The sequence below is a fragment of the Gymnoscopelus braueri genome, assembly GCF_963280865.1.
Source record: "Gymnoscopelus braueri genome assembly, chromosome: 13".
In the NCBI taxonomy this organism is placed as follows: domain Eukaryota; kingdom Metazoa; phylum Chordata; class Actinopteri; order Myctophiformes; family Myctophidae; genus Gymnoscopelus; species Gymnoscopelus braueri.
In genome coordinates, this window is record NC_137615.1 from 5,785,727 (window position 1) to 5,804,771 (window position 19,045).

The 19,045-nt window shown below is 41.6% G+C and overlaps 1 protein-coding gene across 3 annotated transcripts in view; it reads left to right on the forward strand.

The window, feature by feature from the left end:
• arhgap17b (Rho GTPase activating protein 17b) overlaps positions 1–19,045 on the forward strand; it is a 78,862-nt gene that overhangs the window by 44,373 nt on the left and 15,444 nt on the right. For all 3 annotated transcript variants that reach the window (XM_080445912.1, XM_080445910.1, XM_080445911.1), the window contains exons 6-16: positions 122–198; positions 514–616; positions 3,674–3,742; positions 4,558–4,639; positions 8,056–8,183; positions 10,917–11,028; positions 11,928–12,009; positions 12,517–12,597; positions 12,737–12,850; positions 13,543–13,634; positions 14,822–14,969. In XM_080445912.1, coding sequence (XP_080302038.1) covers positions 122–198; positions 514–616; positions 3,674–3,742; positions 4,558–4,639; positions 8,056–8,183; positions 10,917–11,028; positions 11,928–12,009; positions 12,517–12,597; positions 12,737–12,850; positions 13,543–13,634; positions 14,822–14,969 — 1,088 coding nt within the window. The remainder of the gene's footprint in view (positions 1–121; positions 199–513; positions 617–3,673; positions 3,743–4,557; positions 4,640–8,055; positions 8,184–10,916; positions 11,029–11,927; positions 12,010–12,516; positions 12,598–12,736; positions 12,851–13,542; positions 13,635–14,821; positions 14,970–19,045) is intronic.

A 19,045-nucleotide genomic window follows, 5' to 3' on the forward strand; every position in this document is an offset into this window, starting at 1 on the left:
CCGGATTAAATGGGTTGGGAAAAAAAGTTTACTAATGAGCAGGAGAGAAGGGTTGTTCCAACACGGAGTGGTTGCTATGTTGCATAACGCATTCTAACCCTTTGTTGTTGGGTTGTTCCAGGTGGACATTCCCAACATACTGAAACAGAGGAAGCAGCTGTCCAAGCTGGTCCTGGACTACGACTCAGCCAGGTCCAGGTAACTGTCCTCTGACTCAAAACCCCTCTCCTGTGTTAGCTCTGGTCCATAGCGTTAGAAGGAGTTCTCCTTAACGCTATGGAACTTTCCAGCCTTTTGCGCCTCACGCACCACAGGCTGCACAGCCTCTCGTCTGCAGTAAAAAAATAAAACATACACTTTTGGCTACTCACCAAAACAAAGACGGGTTTATGGAGTTTAAAGACAACTCTACTTAGTGGGAACACTCTGAGCCCCCCACCACATGTCTAAAATACACTTTTTGGCCAGAAAATTAAATATTTCATTCAAGAAAATATTTCACTGTCTGTGCAGGTGGTACCAGGCTACGAAGTCCAGCAACCAGGCCATGGCAGCTAAACTGGACTCCCTCAAAGACGAGATGGAGGAGGCTCACAATAGAGTAGAAATATGCAAGGTAAACAAAACACACAATCATGATGTTTCAGCCTCCGCTTTGACCCATACATTCCGGGAACAGATTTTTTTTTGCTATACATTTTTTTTAATACTTAAAAAATAATGATCATTTTAGTAAATAGTAATTTTCTCATACTTTTGTTCTTTGTTTTCTCATTTCGTTGTCTCTGTTTAGTTTTCTCCTTTTTTTATTTCCTGATGAATCATGGTGATGTACTGGTTGGTAGGATATTATTTGATGATTTTAATGGTAGAAAGGGGCAGGTATAAATAAGATGCATCTTCTTCCTGCTCCTTTTCATTTATGGAATATGTAAAAATCATGTAAACCATAATTGAAATAAATAAAAATGAAATGAATACTTTGGGCTATTCAAAATTCGCTGATTTTCACAGAAGCTCATGCCGCGCTACGAGATACCAAATATTTTTGTTCCAGGGACCCCCCCCAGGATTGAGCTAAAAATTTATATTAAAATATTTGCACACATTTTCAAGATTTTTTTCCCCTCCAAAAAATTGCAGATCATAGCGTGGCACTCGGTCGGTGCCACGCTATGAGCTTGTAGATCTGCTATTTTTGAATAGCTAAAGAAATCTTAAAGTGACACAGATGCGTTCCCAGTCTGAATGGCCTTAAAGGAGAAATCCGGACATTTTAAGTGTTATCTTTGATATGTCGTTACTCACTCACCGAGGTAGGAAGTGGCGTTGAGTTTTTCCAGCGATCCCCCTGTCTGTGAGTCTGGTCGACCCCCACCATTGGCATAGTGGGAGGCGCGTGGCTAAGTGAAAATCGCCTAATTCCACAGCTCCAAACTTCTTCTTTTTTTCCACAAATCCTCCTCATGGTGTCTCCTGATACTTTCACATGCACTGTTTATCACTCACGAGCTGGCGTTCATGGTCAGCGACGTGAATGTTTTCCTCTCGCGTGAAATCTCGCGTCTCGCGAGATTTCCCGAGGAGCACAGTGAGCCGAGGACGGGACATTCACGTCGCTGACCATGAACGCCAGCTCGTGAGCGATAAACAGTGCATGTGAAAGTATCAGGAGACACCATGAGGAGGATTTGTGGAAAAAAAGAAGAAGTTTGGAGCTGTGGAATTAGGCGATTTTCACTGAGCCACGCGCCTCCCACTATGCCAATGGTGGGGGTCGACCAGACTCACAGACAGGGGAATCGCTGGAAAAACTCAACGCCACTTCCTACCTCGGTGAGTGAGTATCGACACATCAAAGATAACACTTAAAATGTCCGGATTTCTCCTTTAATGCATCTCTATACCTCTAGAACAGGGTGTGTCTCCATTGTCTCCATTTGGCCAAATGAGGTGTACACTATCTTCACATTTATGTACTGTAATATGACGTAAATAGCCTATAAGGTGCTGTAAAGTAACAACAATGTAAGTCCATTGTAAAGTTATTTACAGGGGTGTCCTGAGCCAAAAAGAAGTTTGAAAGTTCATGTGGTTAAGCTCTCGTCTTCCTTTTGCTTCGTTTTAACTTTTTGAATACCCATAATTCACTTGGCACGAGACAAGCCAAGACGAGACCTATTTAGCTTTTCGTCATGACCATGGAGGGGCCCGTTTACAGTAGAGCCAAGTTTAACTCTTTAAGACCTGAGAACGCATCTGTGTGTCATTTTTAGATTTCGTTGGGCTATTCAAAAATAGCAGATATACAAGCTCATAGCGCGGCACCGAGTGCCGCGCTATGAGCTTGTAGATCTGCTATTTTTGAAAAATCGTGAAAAATGTTGTGCAAATCTTTGAATATATATATATTTAAAGCGAGCATTTCTAGCTAAAATGTTATCGCTTCTGGGGATTCTACAAATGTCTTCTAAATCAGTTTAAAACAGTTTTCTGAAACACTTATGTTGCTATAATATTAATGTCAGTGTCAAGGAGCCCCACAACGATATGTATTTGGCTGCGGACCCCCATCTAAAAAAAAAAAATTCCAGGGACCCCCAGAAGCAAAGATTTGAGTAAAAAAACAATTGCTTTATAGATATATATTCAAAGATTTGCAACAAAAAAAAACACGATTTAAAAAAAAATAGCAGATCTACAAGCTCATAGCGCGGCACTCGGTGCCGCGCTATGAGCTTGTATATCTGCTATTTTTGAATAGCCAAAAGTATAAAATATGGATAAAGTGGTTACACAGATGCGTCCCCCGGTCTTAAAGGGTTAAGTCCAAAACGCTGTACATTCCAGGGGCCTCCTCTCCTCTCCTCTCCTCTCCTCTCCTCTCCTCTCCTCTCCTCTCCTCTCCTCTCCTCTCCGTGGTCGTGATGGGGGATTGTGATGAACAGGGCAGTCTTTGTAACAGGACCCGGTTCTGTACCGCTTATTAGGAGCGTGTAATTAAAGTTCCATTGCCTTGTCATCTGGACTCCATCAATGCCTGTTATGAAAAAAAAAACACAGAGGGTTTTAGGTTAGCACCCACAGCACTTGATGCGCAGTGGTGGAAAAAGTACTCACATTTGTTACTTAAGTAAAAGTATCAATACTGCAATGGAGAAATACTCTTACAAGTAAAAGTTCGGAATTCAAAATGTACTTGGGTAAAAGTACAAAAGTATTGACATCAAAATATATATATATATACTTAAGTATTAAAAGTAAAAGTAGTCATTATGCACAATGTCCCATTTCACAAGTTTCCAAATGTGTAAAATCCTTTGAAAATAGCAGATCTACAAGCTCACAACGCGTCGCGAGCTTGTAGATCGGCTATTTTCAAATAGCCAAAGTATAGGTCGGAAGTGGTTAGTTAATGTATGCTTTACAAAGTAACTAGTAACTAAAGTTTTCAAATAATTGTTGTGGAGTAAAAGTATAATATTTGCCTCTTGAGATGTAGTGGAGTAGAATTAAAAGTACAGAAAATTGGAGATACTCCAGTAAAGTAAAAAAAAAAAAACCTCACCTCAAAACTGTACTTAAGTGCAGTACTTGAGTAAATGTACTTAGTTACTTTACACCACTGCTGATGCGTACAGATGGATGTTATATATTCTCTTCTCTCCAACAGGACCAGCTCTCTGCTGACATGTACAACTTTGCTTCTAAAGACAGCGACTACGCACGCTACTATCTCACGGTGAGTTCAGTACAACCATAACAGTAACTACTTCAATCTGCTGTACTTCAGTTGATCGGGGGGGTCCCTCAGGGTCTATACTTAGTCTATACCCCCCCCCCATGCCAAAATGTCAGATTTACAAGCTCATAGCGCGCGGCTATGCATGCTATGTGTCGCGCTATGAGCTTGTAGATCTGCTATTTTTGAAAAAGACATTTTTTGCCAATCTTTGAATATATATACAGTATATACATATTTAACTCAAATCTTTGCTTCTGGGGGTCCCTGGAACAAAATATTTTTAGAGAAAACTGATTCAGAAGACATTTGTAGAATCCCCAGAAGCAAAGATTTGAGTTTAAAAGAAATTGCATACAAAATATATATATTCAAAGATTTGCACACATTTTTCACGATTTTTCAAAAGAAATAGCAGATCTACAAGCTCCGTAGCGCGTCACACTACGAGCTTGTAGATCTGCTATTTTCTGTTTTCTATTTTCTGCCATAGAGATGCTAGGGTTCATATGGTTAATGTTGTTTTTAACTGAAATCTAGTCTATTCAGTGATTTTAGCACTATTTCCTGATAGGCTGTGTCTTGTTTACGATATACAGATGTCTTCTCTATGTTTTGCAATGCCCATGTTGAGGTGTGTGTGTGTGTGTGTGTGTGTGTGTGTGTGTGTGTGTGTGTGTGTGTGTGTGTGTGTGTGTGTGTGTGTGTGTGTGTGTGTGTGTGTGTGTGTGTGTGTGTGTGTGTGTGTGTGTGTGTGTGTGTGTGTGTGTGTGTGTGTGTGTGTGTGTGTGTGCGCGTGCGCGCTTGTGTCTCAGTTGTTAGAGTCTCAGGCGGATTACCACAGGAAGTCCTTGGCGGCCTTAGAGACAGCGATCCCCAACATCCAGTTACAACAAGGTAAGCGTCCAGACAGACAGACAGAGCTCCCATAAAACCAGTGTTGATTTTAACACATTGGGTGCCAGCATTTTTTCATAACAACTTACGTTGGGTGCCAGCATTCTCCCCATTGACTGCGCTTTGCTGTTTAAAGCTCTAGACTCCACGAGGAGCAAATCCATGTAAAAAAAAACATCCATTCATGTTGCGCGATGACCCTGGCTACAGCCTGGAACGATAACATTTCACTCGCGAGTTACAATGGGGGGGGATCGCGCATCGCGCATGACCGGTTTTCCCCACCGGAAACAGATTCGGAGATATAGGTGTTTTAAAGAAGGAAATAGACAGGAAGTGGATGGGAGCCATGTTTTTGTTTTTCCGGTGATCTATCTGGCCTATCCTTCTCAAGATCACAATGGGTACTCCCAGAGCTGCTCTAGCCCCGCCCGTGTGGAGAAAAACGAAAAAAACAAAAAGACATATTTCACGGTCTGGACCGTGTTCGGCACCGGACCGCTACTCTGCGCAAACACGGTTCAGACCGTGTTTGGCACCCGATGTGTTAACAGCACATTTTCATTTAGTTTTAGTCATATTTTAGTCATCTGAAATGTTTTACTCTTAGTCTAGTTTCAGTTGACTAAATATCATAAGATTATAGTCGACTAAATCTACAGTTGATTTAGTTGACTAAAATGTTTTTTCGTCGTAATGGCTGATTTTACACTTGGTTGCATGCTGAAAACAGCAGATATACAAGCTCACAACACGTTGCAGCGCGGCGCGTTGTGAGCTTGTAGATCTGCTATTCTCAGAGCGCGACACCCGAGCGCAACCAAACATAACATTACTTGTCTTTTAGTTCTACTGGATCTCTTCTCCACTAGATCCCTCACTAACATTTTAGTCTAGTTTTTATTTGTTGACAAAATTGTCAATATATTTAGTCTTAGTTTTAGTCATCAGAGAAACTTTTCCATCTCTGACAGATTTATCGCCATGCAGTCCTTTTCTCTGACTGTTGAATCAAATCAAAAGGGATTTGTAAGTGCCGCTTGCATCACGCCAAACCGTCTGTACTGATCTGTGTAACAGCTTGTCTTCAGGCGGCACTGCCAGACTGCATCACTACTGCGTCTTGGCTCTTCATTTCCTTTTTGAGCAAAAAAAGAAAAACCTCAGCAGTCCTTAGTGGTGGAAAAAGTACTACATTTTTTTTTACTTAAGTAAAAGTAATCAATTCTGCAATGTAGAAATACTCATTAAAAGTCTGGAAATTCAAAATGTACTTGATTAAAAGTACAAAAGTGTTGGTATCAAGATGCATTAAAGTACCAATAGTAGAAAGTACTCATTATGCAGAATCTCCCGTTTCACACATTTTCAAATGTATACAAATCTTTTGAAAATAGCAGATCTACAAGCTCACAATGCGTCGCGATGCGACGCATTGTGAGCTTGTAGATCGGCTATTTTCAAGTGGCCGAAATGTACAGTATATAGGGCTGAAGTGGTTAATGTATGTTTTGTAATAATAATCAAAATCTAACTAAGTAACTAAACTTTTCAAATAATTGTAGTGGAGTAAAAGTACAATATTTGCCTCTGAGATGTAGTGGAGTAGAAGTAAAAGTGCTGAAAACTGGAAATACTCCAGTAAAGTAAAAAAAAAAAAAAAAAAACTCAAAATTGTACTTGAGTAAAAGTACTTAGTTACTTTACATCACTGGCAGTCCTCGTCCTGTGCTGCTCTTGTTTTTACTGGCCTCCTAGAAGTGGAGACAGTCAGAGAATGTGAAAACTCTAAAGCCGGGGGTTTGGTTTGTGAAAAAGGAAATGAAGGTACTTTCATTCATGTCCTGACCAGAAGCAGGGATTAAATACAAACATATCCCCACCAGCAATATAAAAATAATAATGTCCAGAGGGTGGATATCAAAAGCAGAAGCATATGGATCCCCCCCGCCCCTGCATTTGGCCAGTGAATTACTCGATGTTAATCCATTTAGACCGGGAAAGAATCTGTGTCATTTTTTGATTTCTTTGGCTACACAAAAATGGCAGATATATACAAGCTCATGGCCGCACTACCAGCTTGTAGATCTGCTATTTTTGAAAAATCATGAAAATGTGTGCAAATCAGAAGCAAAGATTTGAGTTACAAATGGTCCCATTAACCCTTTAAGACCGGGGGACGCATCTGTGTAACCACTTTATCCATATTTTATACTTTTGGCTATTCAAAAATAGCAGATATACAAGCTCATAGCGCGGCACTCGGTGCCGCGCTATGAGCTTGTAGATCTGCTATTTTTTTTTTAATCGTGTTTTTTTTTGTTGCAAATCTTTGAATATATATCTATAAAGCAATTGTTTTTTACTCAAATCTTTGCTTCTGGGGGTCCCTGGAATTTTTTTTTTTGAGATGGGGGTCCGCAGCCAAATACATATCGTTGTGGGGCTCCTTGACACTGACATTAATATTATAGCAACATAAGTGTTTCAGAAAACTGTTTTAAACTGATTTAGAAGACATTTGTAGAATCCCCAGAAGCAATAACATTTTAGCTAGAAATGCTCGCTTTAAATATATATATATTCAAACATTTTTCACGATTTTTCAAAAATAGCAGATCTACAAGCTCATAGCGCGGCACTCGGTGCCGCGCTATGAGCTTGTAGATCTGCTATTTTTGAATAGCCCAACGAAATCTAAAAATGACACACAGATGCGTTCTCAGGTCTTAAAGAGTTAATACATTTAGACCGGGAAAGAATCTGTGTCATTTTTTGATTTATTTGGCTATACACAAAAATGGCAGATATATACAAGCTCATGGCCGCACTACCAGCTTGTAGATCTGCTATTTTTTGAAAAATCATGAAAATGTGTGCAAATCAGAAGCAAAGGTTTGAGTTACAAATGGTCCCATTAAAAAATTATACATATATTCAGTGGTGGAAAAAGTACTCAAATTCTTTACTTAAGTAAAAGTACCAATACTGCGATATAAAAATACTCTGTTACAAGTAAAAGTCCAGAATAAAAAATGTACTTGAGTAAAAGTACAAAAGTATTGGCATCAAAATGTACTTAAAGTATCAAAAGTAAAAGTACTAAATATTTGAAAATAGCCGATCTACAAGCTCACAACGCGTCGCGCTGCGACGCGTTGTGAGCTTGTAGATCGGCTATTTTCAAATAGCCTAGGTATAAAATAGGGCTAAAGTGGTTAATGTATGTTTCATTATATCATAATTTACATCTGAAAAGTAACTAGTAACTAAAGTTTTCAAGTAAATGTAGTGGAGTAAAAGTACAATATTTGCCTCTGAGATGTAGTGGAGTAGAAGTAAAAGTAATGGAAATTGGAAATACTCAAGTAAAGTACAAATACCTCAAAATTGTACATGGTTTTTTTTCCTGTCAGACACGTGGATGGAAAAGCCAGCGTACGGCACGTCCCTCGAGGAGCACCTGAAGAGGAGCGGCAGAGACATCGCCCTGCCCCTCGAGGCCTGCGTCATGATGCTCCTGGAGAGCGGCATGAAGGAGGAGGTAGAGTTCTCAAATTCTGCCTGAACCCGACCCGGCTAATTGGTCGGGCCGAGCCGAGCCTCGGGCTCCATGAAAAAAAATTCTAAAATGTTTTTTTTAACTCTATAACTGCCAAAGACGTTTATAAACGTCTTTGAGAAATTAGCTGTTGCCTGCCAAAGACGTTTAAAAACGTCCTGAAAAAAAAAAAAAATTAAAAAAAAAAACATTCTAAAAAGATTATCTAATTATTTAGTATTGACACCTTTTCGATATTCCAAACGAATAAGGAGATAACAATTTCCAAAGATTTGCTGCTCCATCCACTTCAATGTTAAAATTGAAACGGACAAACAATTCACAATGTTTTTTGGTTTGAAACCACTGGTTTTGAGCTATTTTCAAACATCAAACAACACATGACAACAAGGTCAAATTGACCTCGTTGACATTTGTGAAACCACACCTGAATCTCATTTGTGATTAGAAATTTTCTGGGGATCAATCATACTTGAGAAAAATATTTTGTGGCTATGCGAAAAGGTACCAAAATCGGTCAAAACCCTGGCAGAGGCTACAGACTGTTCTGAAAAAACTCTGGCAGGGTAAGAGTTAATGTTTTTTTTAAATTTATTTTTATAATATATTTTTAAATTCTGTTCTGTCTGAATGTGTATTTATCTATTATGAAGATGGCGCTGACGGCGCTGACTGGCTGGCGTTAACTTGCACTGTGCTGCTCAGGGCTCAGGCAGCAGAGCGAGAGAGAGTAAAAAAAAAAACGATTCTGGGCGAGCGTTCCGATGGTAACCGGAACGCTCGCCCCCAAAACACACTCGCCCCCATTCATTTCGCGGACAGAGGCCGCCGGAATAGACCTGGGGCGAGTGTGTTTTGGGACGAGCGTTCTGTGATTTCATTCACCGCTTGTTTACAAGTCGAATTTGGGGAAACAAAATAATTAGGAGCTCAAAAACATAATGAGAGGATACAAGAGATATCTGTGCAACAGCTACAAAGTGTGCATATTTAAGCAAGTATTTTAAAACAGTGAAACCTACCGAGGAAAAAGAAACGATAAAACGAAAAAAATGATCATTTCTGCGACTCCAGTACAAAAACCCACGGCAAATAAAGTTGGTCTACACCAGCCTTCAACAATAGCGGTAAGTAAGGCCCGGCCCTAACTGGGCCCTAACTGGCCCGGCCCGAATAATTACCATAATTTTAGGCCCCCCCCAAAAAAATAAAAAAATAATGCGCTTGATGTCCTCAAAGTCACGCATCCAACAAGCTTTGACCTGCGCAGATTGGACCTTCCGTTACAGAGATAATGGACAAAACATCTTGAAAACTGACACTTTCGCCGATTTTCTATGTTTGAGTTTTGGCCATTTTTTCGCCAGTTATTTTTTTTATAACACAGGCTAGGAGACGACGAACTAGATACCTGAGTAAAGTTCACTTTGAGCTGCATCCCACGCATCCACTACCGTCAGCCTTACCGTTTGGCCGCTATTAGCAGTTGAAATGTCTTATTTATTTATTTATTTTGTTCGGAACACTGAGGCTCGGCCCGGCCTGACTAATTAGCATACATTTTCAACCCGGCCCGAGAATTTTAGAACTCTAGTATGGAGGGAGGGAGGGGGGGTCGGATGGATTATGAGTATTAAAACTACAATTATACAGTGTTACCTATAAGCAGATTATAATGCATTCTAATATCATGTCAAGTGTTACAAACACAACACAACAACCGTGGTGGTCCCCAGGTTGATTCTTTAGTCAGGCTGGTGGTCCCTGGTTCACAAATGATAGTGAAGTCTATTCACCAATGAGAATCAGCTGTACACGATCGCATAGCTATATATGTCACTTCCTGTTTGATGTATTCTAGTTTGAAACGCAGAGGAAGGCCGACGTGCCGAAACACGTCCGTTTCTCTAGATAGACTGTCTGCTGCGGCTGTTCATCTTTAACAAGCAGCCATGACTCCGCTCTTATACGGCGCTGCTCGGCAGACAGGTGGACGATGATGCTTCTAGCTTTCCTCTCATCACTTCCTCTTTCATTTCATGAAAACCAGACGAGCTCGTCTAATATTAGTCCAGAAAGCAGCAGACACCCTTTCACTGTGACACAGTGGCTCTTTCAGTCTGAACCGCTATATACGTACTTCATCGTACGACCCATAGCGAAAATAACCGATCTTCAAGTGCTATTTTGCTCAAAATAAGAACGGCATGTTTCTATTTCTGGAAAGTTAGCATGCTCTGATAGAAGCCATTGTTTTGACCAAACCTGCCTAAGGATGATGTCACTGGTAGGCAGGTTTCTGAACTGTCCTCCTCTGAGACACAGAGGAGACTAAAATGGCACCATATTACAATGAGCATTAGTAAGGACCAATTATATGAAGATATATATAGAAAATGGGTGAAGTGCTCCTTTTTAAGCCAGATCCCAAAAGTTCTGAAATAGCCGATCTACAAGCTCACGTGTTGTGAGCTTGTAAATCTACTAATGTTTTGATCAGACAGAGGTATCGGTCAGGGCATTAGTCTCTACACAGGATGGTGTGACTGTGTTTTCTTCCTACAGGGTCTCTTCAGGATAGCAGCAGGGGCTTCTAAACTGTTTTCTTTGTACAGGGTCTCTTCAGGATAGCAGCAGGGGCTTCTAAACTGTTTTCCTTGTACAGGGTCTCTTCAGGATAGCAGCAGGGGCTTCTAAACTGTTTTCTTTGTACAGGGTCTCTTCAGGATAGCAGCAGGGGCTTCTAAACTGAAGAAGCTGAAGGCAGCCTTGGACTGTTCCACCTCCACCCTGTCAGAGTTCTACTCTGACCCCCATGCTGTAGCTGGTACGACCCGTTTTTTACAACCATGTGGTCCAGTGTCTAATGATGATGATGATGATAATAATAATAATACTCTTTTCTTGTAGACCAGGCCCATTGCAAGTTGCTGTACTCTGTCCTCAACCCTACAACTCATCTAACCCCTGCTCACTTTGCTAGGGTTGGATGTCTCAGGGTTGAGGACAGAGTACGGCAACTTGCAATGGGCCTGGTCTACAAGATACACCACAACGTTAAGATACCGATGTACCTGTCAAAGTATTTCAAAAACATAAATGAAATCCACAATCACAACACCAGAGGTAGCTCCACTGATCATGTCCAACCCAGATTTGGCACTAACAAGGGGTTGAATTCGTTCTCCTGCTATGCCACAAAAATGTGGAATGCCCTACCAAAGTTTTTCACTTTCAAAACTGCCCTAAGAAAATACCTTAAGGAGGCTGCAATTCAAAACTGGCCCCTGTCAAAGTCAAAACCTTTTACACAACGCATCGCGACGCGTTGTGAGCTGTGGTTAAATGGTTAATGGCTAAAGTGGTTAATGTATGTTTTATAATGTCATAATTTATATCTGCAAAGTAACTAGTAACTAAAGTTTTCAAATAATTGTAGTGGAGTAAAAGTACAATATTTGCCTCTGAGATGTAGTGGAGTAGAAGTAAAAGTATTGACAATAGTAAATACTCCAGTTAAGTAAAAAAATACCTCAACATTTTACTTAAGTACAGTACTTCAGTAAATGTTCTTAGTTACTTTACACCACTGGCCACGTTGCGTGCTTGTCCATTGGCTTTTTCCTCCGAAGGCTTTCTCCGCAGTAACAGAAAACAGAAAATGTACTAGTACAGAGCCCTGAGGGACTGGTTAACAGTGTCTGGTGTTCTGCTCTCATGGTTTAGGAGCTCTGAAGTCCTACCTCCGTGAACTCCCTGAACCTCTCATGACCTTTAGTCTCTATGATGAGTGGATTCAAGCATCCAAGTAAGAACACGCACACACACACACAGACACACACACACACACACACACACACACACACACACACACACACACACACACACACACACACACACACACACACACACACACACACACACAATTACGTCCTGCTCTCAAACACATGCGTGCACACACACACACACACACACACACACACACACACACACACACACACACACACACACACACACAAATTACGTCCTGCTCTCAAACACATGCGTGCACACACACACACACACACACACACACTGTGCATACATTGGTTTGTATACACTTCAGGCGAAGTGTTCCTTGACGTTAGTTTCGATGTTTTCGTAAAGAGTAAATATTTGCGTGTGTGTGTGTGTGTGTGTGTGTGTGTGTGTGTGTGTGTGTGTGTGTGTGTGTGTGTGTGTGTGTGTGTGTGTGTGTGTGTGTGTGTGTGTGTGTGTGTGTGTGTGTGTGTGTGTGTGTGTGTGTGTGTGTGTGTGTGCGTGCATGTGTTTTCAGTGTGTCTGACCCAGACAAGAGGCTTCAGGCATTGTGGGTGACATGTGACGGTTTACCAAAGAACCACAAGGCCAACTTCAGGTACGGAAGCTCTCCTCTCCTCTCCTCTCCTCTGTGTCTGTGTTTATTTTTGAATAGCCAAAGACATCTAAAATGACACAGATGCGTTCCCGGTCTTAGTGGTAAGTGGTTAATAAGATGCGTGTTATGTATGTTGCAGGTATCTGGTGAAGTTCCTGTCTAAGCTGGCTCAGGACAGTGACGTCAACAAGATGACCCCCAGTAACATCGCCATCGTCCTGGGACCCAACCTGCTGTGGGCCAAGACTGAAGGGTGAGAGAACCTACAGTACAGTACTTGAGTAAATGTGCTTAGTTACTAGGCATGGGTATTGGCAAGAACCTCACGATACGATACTTGGGTCACGATACGATTATATCACGATATATTGCGATACGCGATATATTGCGATATCACGATATATTGCGATACGATACATATTGCAATATATTGTGATACGATACATATTGCAATATATTGTGATACGATACATTTTGCAATATATTGCGATATATACATATATCACAACTACATATTGTTTATATATACACTACATATTGAGTAGCTGCAGATCAGTGATAGGTTCTTTGAATGTTTTTTCATAAAGCCTGCATCTGAAAAAGCCAGAAAAAGATTTTTATTTATTTTTTCCTCCAACATATTTTTTTTTCAAAAATAATCGCGATATGACGGCCTGGAGTATCGATACAGTATCGCGAAATAAAATATCGCGATATATCGCGAAATCGATAATATTGCCCATCCCTATTAGTTACTTTACACCACTGGCTTCTCGATAATTCAGTTATAAGTTGGCTATTGGTTCTAAGAGTGTGTGTGTGTGTGTGTGTGTGTGTGTGTGTGTGTGTGTGTGTGTGTGTGTGTGTGTGTGTGTGTGTGTGTGTGTGTGTGTGTGTGTGTGTGTGTGTGTGTGTGTGTGTGTGTGTGTGTGTGTGTGTGTGTAGGACTCTGGCAGAGATGGCGGCAGCAACCTCCATTCACTCAGTGACCATCATAGAGCCCATCATCACGCACGCTGATTGGTTCTTCCCCGAAGGTATAGGGAACATTTTATTTGACACATTTTTTTACTTATTTACATTGTAATTAACCAGAGTTAAACATCATCTACAGTATAGCTGCCCTTGCCAGCGATTCAGAGAGTTTTTTTACTAACCTTTGAAAAATCATAGAATATTTTTCTTCACAAAGATCCACTCGCCGATGGCTTTGCACTCGTCAATTGGCCCGAGGCTTACCCTGCCATTGACGAGTGTGTGGCGTTTTCAATGTTTTACGCTAGAGGGCGCTGTCGCCAACCTATGAGTGCTCCTGTGACTTCTGTAGAACAGTAGACCCCGGAAATAATGTGATCACAGATTTAATGTTATGCGCATATTATGCGCTGCGATGCGCATATTATGCGATAAAATACGATTATGCGATCGCATAATTTACCGCATAATCAGCTAAATACCGCACAATTATACGGGGGTAATGTTTTTTTTTAAAGGCTGCATCGCATCGCATAATATGCGCATCGCATCGCATAATATGCGCATCGCAGTGCTTAAAGGGATACTTCACTTTCGGGCCGGGCCCACATTTAAAAAAAATATTAAAAATAAATGAAAAAAGTTATGGAAAATTCATGGCCCCCTCACGCATTAGTAGGACACTCTAATGCGTGAGGGGGCCATGAATTTTCCATAACTTTTTTCATTTATTTTTAATATTTTTTTTAAATGCGGGCCCGGCCCTAAAGTGAAGTATCCCTTTAATATGCGCATCGCATCGCATAATATGCGCATCGCATAATATGCGCATCGCAGCGCATAATATGCGCATCGCAGCGCATAATATGCGCATCGCATAATATGCGCATCGCAGCGCATAATATGCGCATCGCATCGCATAATATGCGCATCGCATAATATGCACATCGCAGCGCATAATATGCGCATTGCATAATATGCGCATCGCATAATATGCGCATCGCAGCGCATATTATGCGCTTCGCATCGCATATTTTGCAACTTTTCACATATTTCGAAACTTTGCATACATCAATATTTCGCATATTGCCGCATATTTCGCAACTTCCAGCAATTTCACCTCAAAATCAAGGATTTTAGCCCGCATGATCAAGGATTTTTGCCAGCGTTTTTCTGGAGGGTCTAATAATCACCATCATCTCTCCTTCTTCCCCACCACCCCCCCCCCCCCCCCTCCCCCTCCATCCAGAGGTGGAATTCAACGTGTCGGACATGTTCGGCCCGGAGACCCCCGACTCCGCCGAGACCCCCGGCCTGGACCGCAGACGCCCCGGCAGCCAGGACAGCAGCGGGGACGCGGCGGCTCACACCCCCACCACCACCCCCCGTAAAGACAGGTACCTGTCCCACCGCCCACGCCTCAGCCTCAGCCTGCCCGCCCCGATCCACCAGCCCCGCCCCAATAAGACCACCACCACGCCCGCCGGCGGCAGGCAGGCGGAGTCGCGGGGGGGTGGGGGCGGTGCTGCGGCGGCGGCGGCAGCAGCTACCGCTGCCGCTGCAGCGGCGGCCGCCACCGGCGCGACGACGACCACGGCGGTGGCGGCGTTTTATGTGGCGGCCGACGAGTCCGTCACGGTCAGCGGGACGCCCCCTCCCCCTCCTGCCGACGAAGAGCGTCCAAACTTTATTATTAGGGCTGCTGCTCCGCAGACAGACCACCCTGTAGTCTCCGGTGACAACCCCCCCGCCCCCAGTGTGCCATGATGAGTGAAGTCAGGCCCGTCATCACTAGTCACTGTCTGGGGGAGACCTAATCCAATTAAAACGCTTACTTTTCAGGAAATGGGACGAAAAGAACCTGGCCTTCCAATGGATCCAGTGTCGTTGTTGTTTAGTCACAAGGATCTTGTTAATACTTTCCATTGGTTCAAAAACACACCTTCAAATATAAAAATAAATAGCAGATCTACGATGTCGCAACGTGTCACATCACGGCGTGTTGTGAGCTTGTAGATTAGTTATTTTTGCTACTCTTGTGTGACGACCGTCTTCGAACGCTATCAATGCATTGAATGGGACATTATCAAGTTTTAGCAGACCGTTGAATGGGCGAGTAGGCGACATACTGACCTACCCGCCATTTATCAGACCATTCAGTAATCAGTAGACACTGACCTACCCGGAGGCAGGGCAGTCCCCACGACATGATTTACCATTCTGTGCCTATCGGTACATAACTCCAACGGAGCTGAGTAGGCTCAAGCGAACGTCGCAAGGTTCGGCGCGGCTACTCGCTTGCTTGTAGTCGTGCCCAATGAATGGTCTGATAAATCGAGGGTAGGTCAGTATGTCGCCTACTTCGCCCATTCAATGGTCTGATTCAACGTGATAATGTCCCATTCAATGCATTGATAGCATTCGAATCAGGTGGTGTGACACTGTAGTATGAGGAAGTAGGGAATTCATTTACGGGGAGAAAAAAAAACATAAAAAGTTGAAATATGGAGATACATGGTTTCTGCCAGACAGTGACCACAGGATGTGTGTCTTTTTTGTATTTTATTTTTTACACTACAGCAGTGGTTCTCAACCTGGTTGGAGGGCGAGCCCCCAAAAAGCCTTGTAACCCCCCCCTCCTTCACGACTCACGATCTACTGTGAGCAACATGCACTCACTGTGTGCACAGCATACAGACTGCTATAATAATAATAGGTTAAATAAACTAGCAATAAACAACTATATCTACAGTTAATATAGGTTAACGCAGTGACTCAGTGTTGATTTTGACTGCACATTTGTATTTAGTTTAAGTTTGAATAAAATTCCATTTAGTTTTAGTCATCTGAAATGTTTTAGTTTTTGTCTAGTTTTAGTCGACTAAATATCATAAGATTATATTCGACTAAATCTGCAGTTGATTTAGTCGACTAAAATGTATGTTGGCGGTGCCTTGATTGCGTCGTAATGGCTGATTTTACACTTGGTTGCATGCTGAAAATAGACGATCAACAAGCTCACAACACGTCGCAGCGCTTTGTGAGGTTGTAGATCTGCTATTTTCAGAGCAAATAAAATTACTCTCCACTAGATCCCTCCCTAACATTGTCATCTAGTTTTTATTTGTTGACGAAATTGTCAATATGTTTAGTCTTAGTTTTAGTCATCATAGCTTAGTTTTTGTTTAGTTTTGGTCAGTGAAAAAACTGTGCCTTTACATTCGTCTCACTCTCGCGGTGCAGGTGGGAGATACTGGCGGGGGGACAGGTGTTTGGTACATTTAACAGCAAGCTCCATCCACTGTCTCAGGGCTGTTGAGAGCTACTGTTCCATGTCATGGCGACAGAGTAAACACGTTTCTTAAACACTGACGGAGCACGTTAGTTCATGGTGCATGAAAGGGAAGTGTGCATAGAGACAGTGTGATCGGTCTGTCTCAGTACACACACACACACACACACACACACACACACACACACACACACACACACACACACACACACAACTTCCCCGCTCACTCTCACTTCTCCTAAAAAATTATGCCTGCTAATTAAATATTCTTTATTTGCGCTTCTACTGAATGTTATTTTTATTTATTTATTTTTTAATTCAGTCATTTGCAGTTGTTTTTAGCACATTCAGGAAGGCATCTGGCGACCCCTCCAAATGATTTGGCGATCCCCTCTAGGAGTCGCGACCCGCAGGTTGAGAACCGCTGTGCTATTAGCACCGTTATTTTGGGTTAGAAGATGATAAGCTATGTTGTTTTTCACAATGAATGGTTGGTGATGAACCTGAAGAAGTGAATGTTCTTCACTTCTCTAACATGCATTTCAGTTAACCCATTAAGACCGGGAACGCATAGGCTACTCTGTCATTTTTAGATTTATTTGGCTATTAGAAAATAGCAGATCTGCAAGCTCATAGTGTGGCACCGAGTGCCGCACTATGAGCTTGTATATCTGCTGATATGCATGTTTTGAAAATCGTGGAAAATGTGTGCAAATCTTTGAATATATATATATGTTTTAAAGCGATTTTTTTTACTCCGATCTGTGCTTCTGTGGGGTCCCCGGAACAACATATTTTGAGATGGGGGTCCGCAGCCAAATACAGTACATATAATTTTGGGTGGTCCTTGACATGGAAAAGTTGGAGCACCACTGATATAGCAACATACTGTTAGGATTTAGAAAACATTTTTAGATATGTATTTGGCCGTGGACCCCCATCTCAAAAAGCAAAGATTTGAGTTACAAATGTTCGCTTTAAAAGAATATATATTCAAAGATTTGCACAAATCTTCCACGATTTTTCAAAAGAATGCAAATAAGCTCATAGCTCATAGTGCCGCGCTATGAGCTATGAGCTTGTATATCTGCTATTTGTATATAGCTTGGCCATCGCGGCTATTTTTGGCCAAATAAATCTGAAAATGACACAGATGCGTTCCCGGATTGGATGCGGTTAAAGGGAAACCATTTTGAACCTCTTGGAGTATTATTGGGATCTATCACTTTGTGTGACGTAGGGCTGTTCCCAAATACCAATGTATGCAATATAACTATAACACTACAACTGTGGAGGGTGTTAGCGTAAAGCTCAAAAGGCAATATATATCCCCTGCCCTAAACAGGCTTTCCTAGCCCTAGTTTTGCTTGTCATTTTTGTCTGAAATTCTTTAATGGTTCATCTCAAGATGAACCATCTCGTTTTCAAGGGGGTCCACTAAATTACAAAATACAGAATTCATACATTCAGACAAAATATGTAATGGACGATTCAAACAACAGCGACTAGGGATGCAAATGATCGATTAATTCATTGATTGATAGTTGATAACTTTATCGATCGATTAATTGATAAGCTGCGTTTTTAGGACCAAAAGGAAAATCGGTGCAGAAACATAATTGCCTCGATGTATATAACATCAACGAGCATCAGCTGGACACAGACACACACACACCTCCCCTCTGCAGTGCTCTATGGAGTCTGTCTCATTTCTCTCCAAAAGCCCTTGAATATGATGGAATATGATTAAGGATTACTGTGATTATGGTAAGCTCACATTTGATATAATCACACACACCATAAACTGTAACTTTTCCCCCCCCCCCAAAAAAATCTATTTCAATTAATTGAAAATCGATACATTTAATCGAGCAAAGTCTTAACAGCGATGAATTGATTATAGATTAATTGTTAACATCACTAACATCGACCAAAGAAAGAAAACAAACATACCACAATAACAGCAATACACACAGAGCACATAAATGGATCATTGCGTCGTATATCTGTTATAATGATAATTTAGTGAAAACATGAACAAGGTCATTTCAAGGCGAGAGGACAGCGCCGTTTTAAACAATTGAAAAGACGTTATTGAACCGATTATGAACAGGTAGATTGTTCCAGTCAGAAGGAGCTTTAAACCTAAAGGATTTTTTTTTTGGACAGCTGATTTAGATA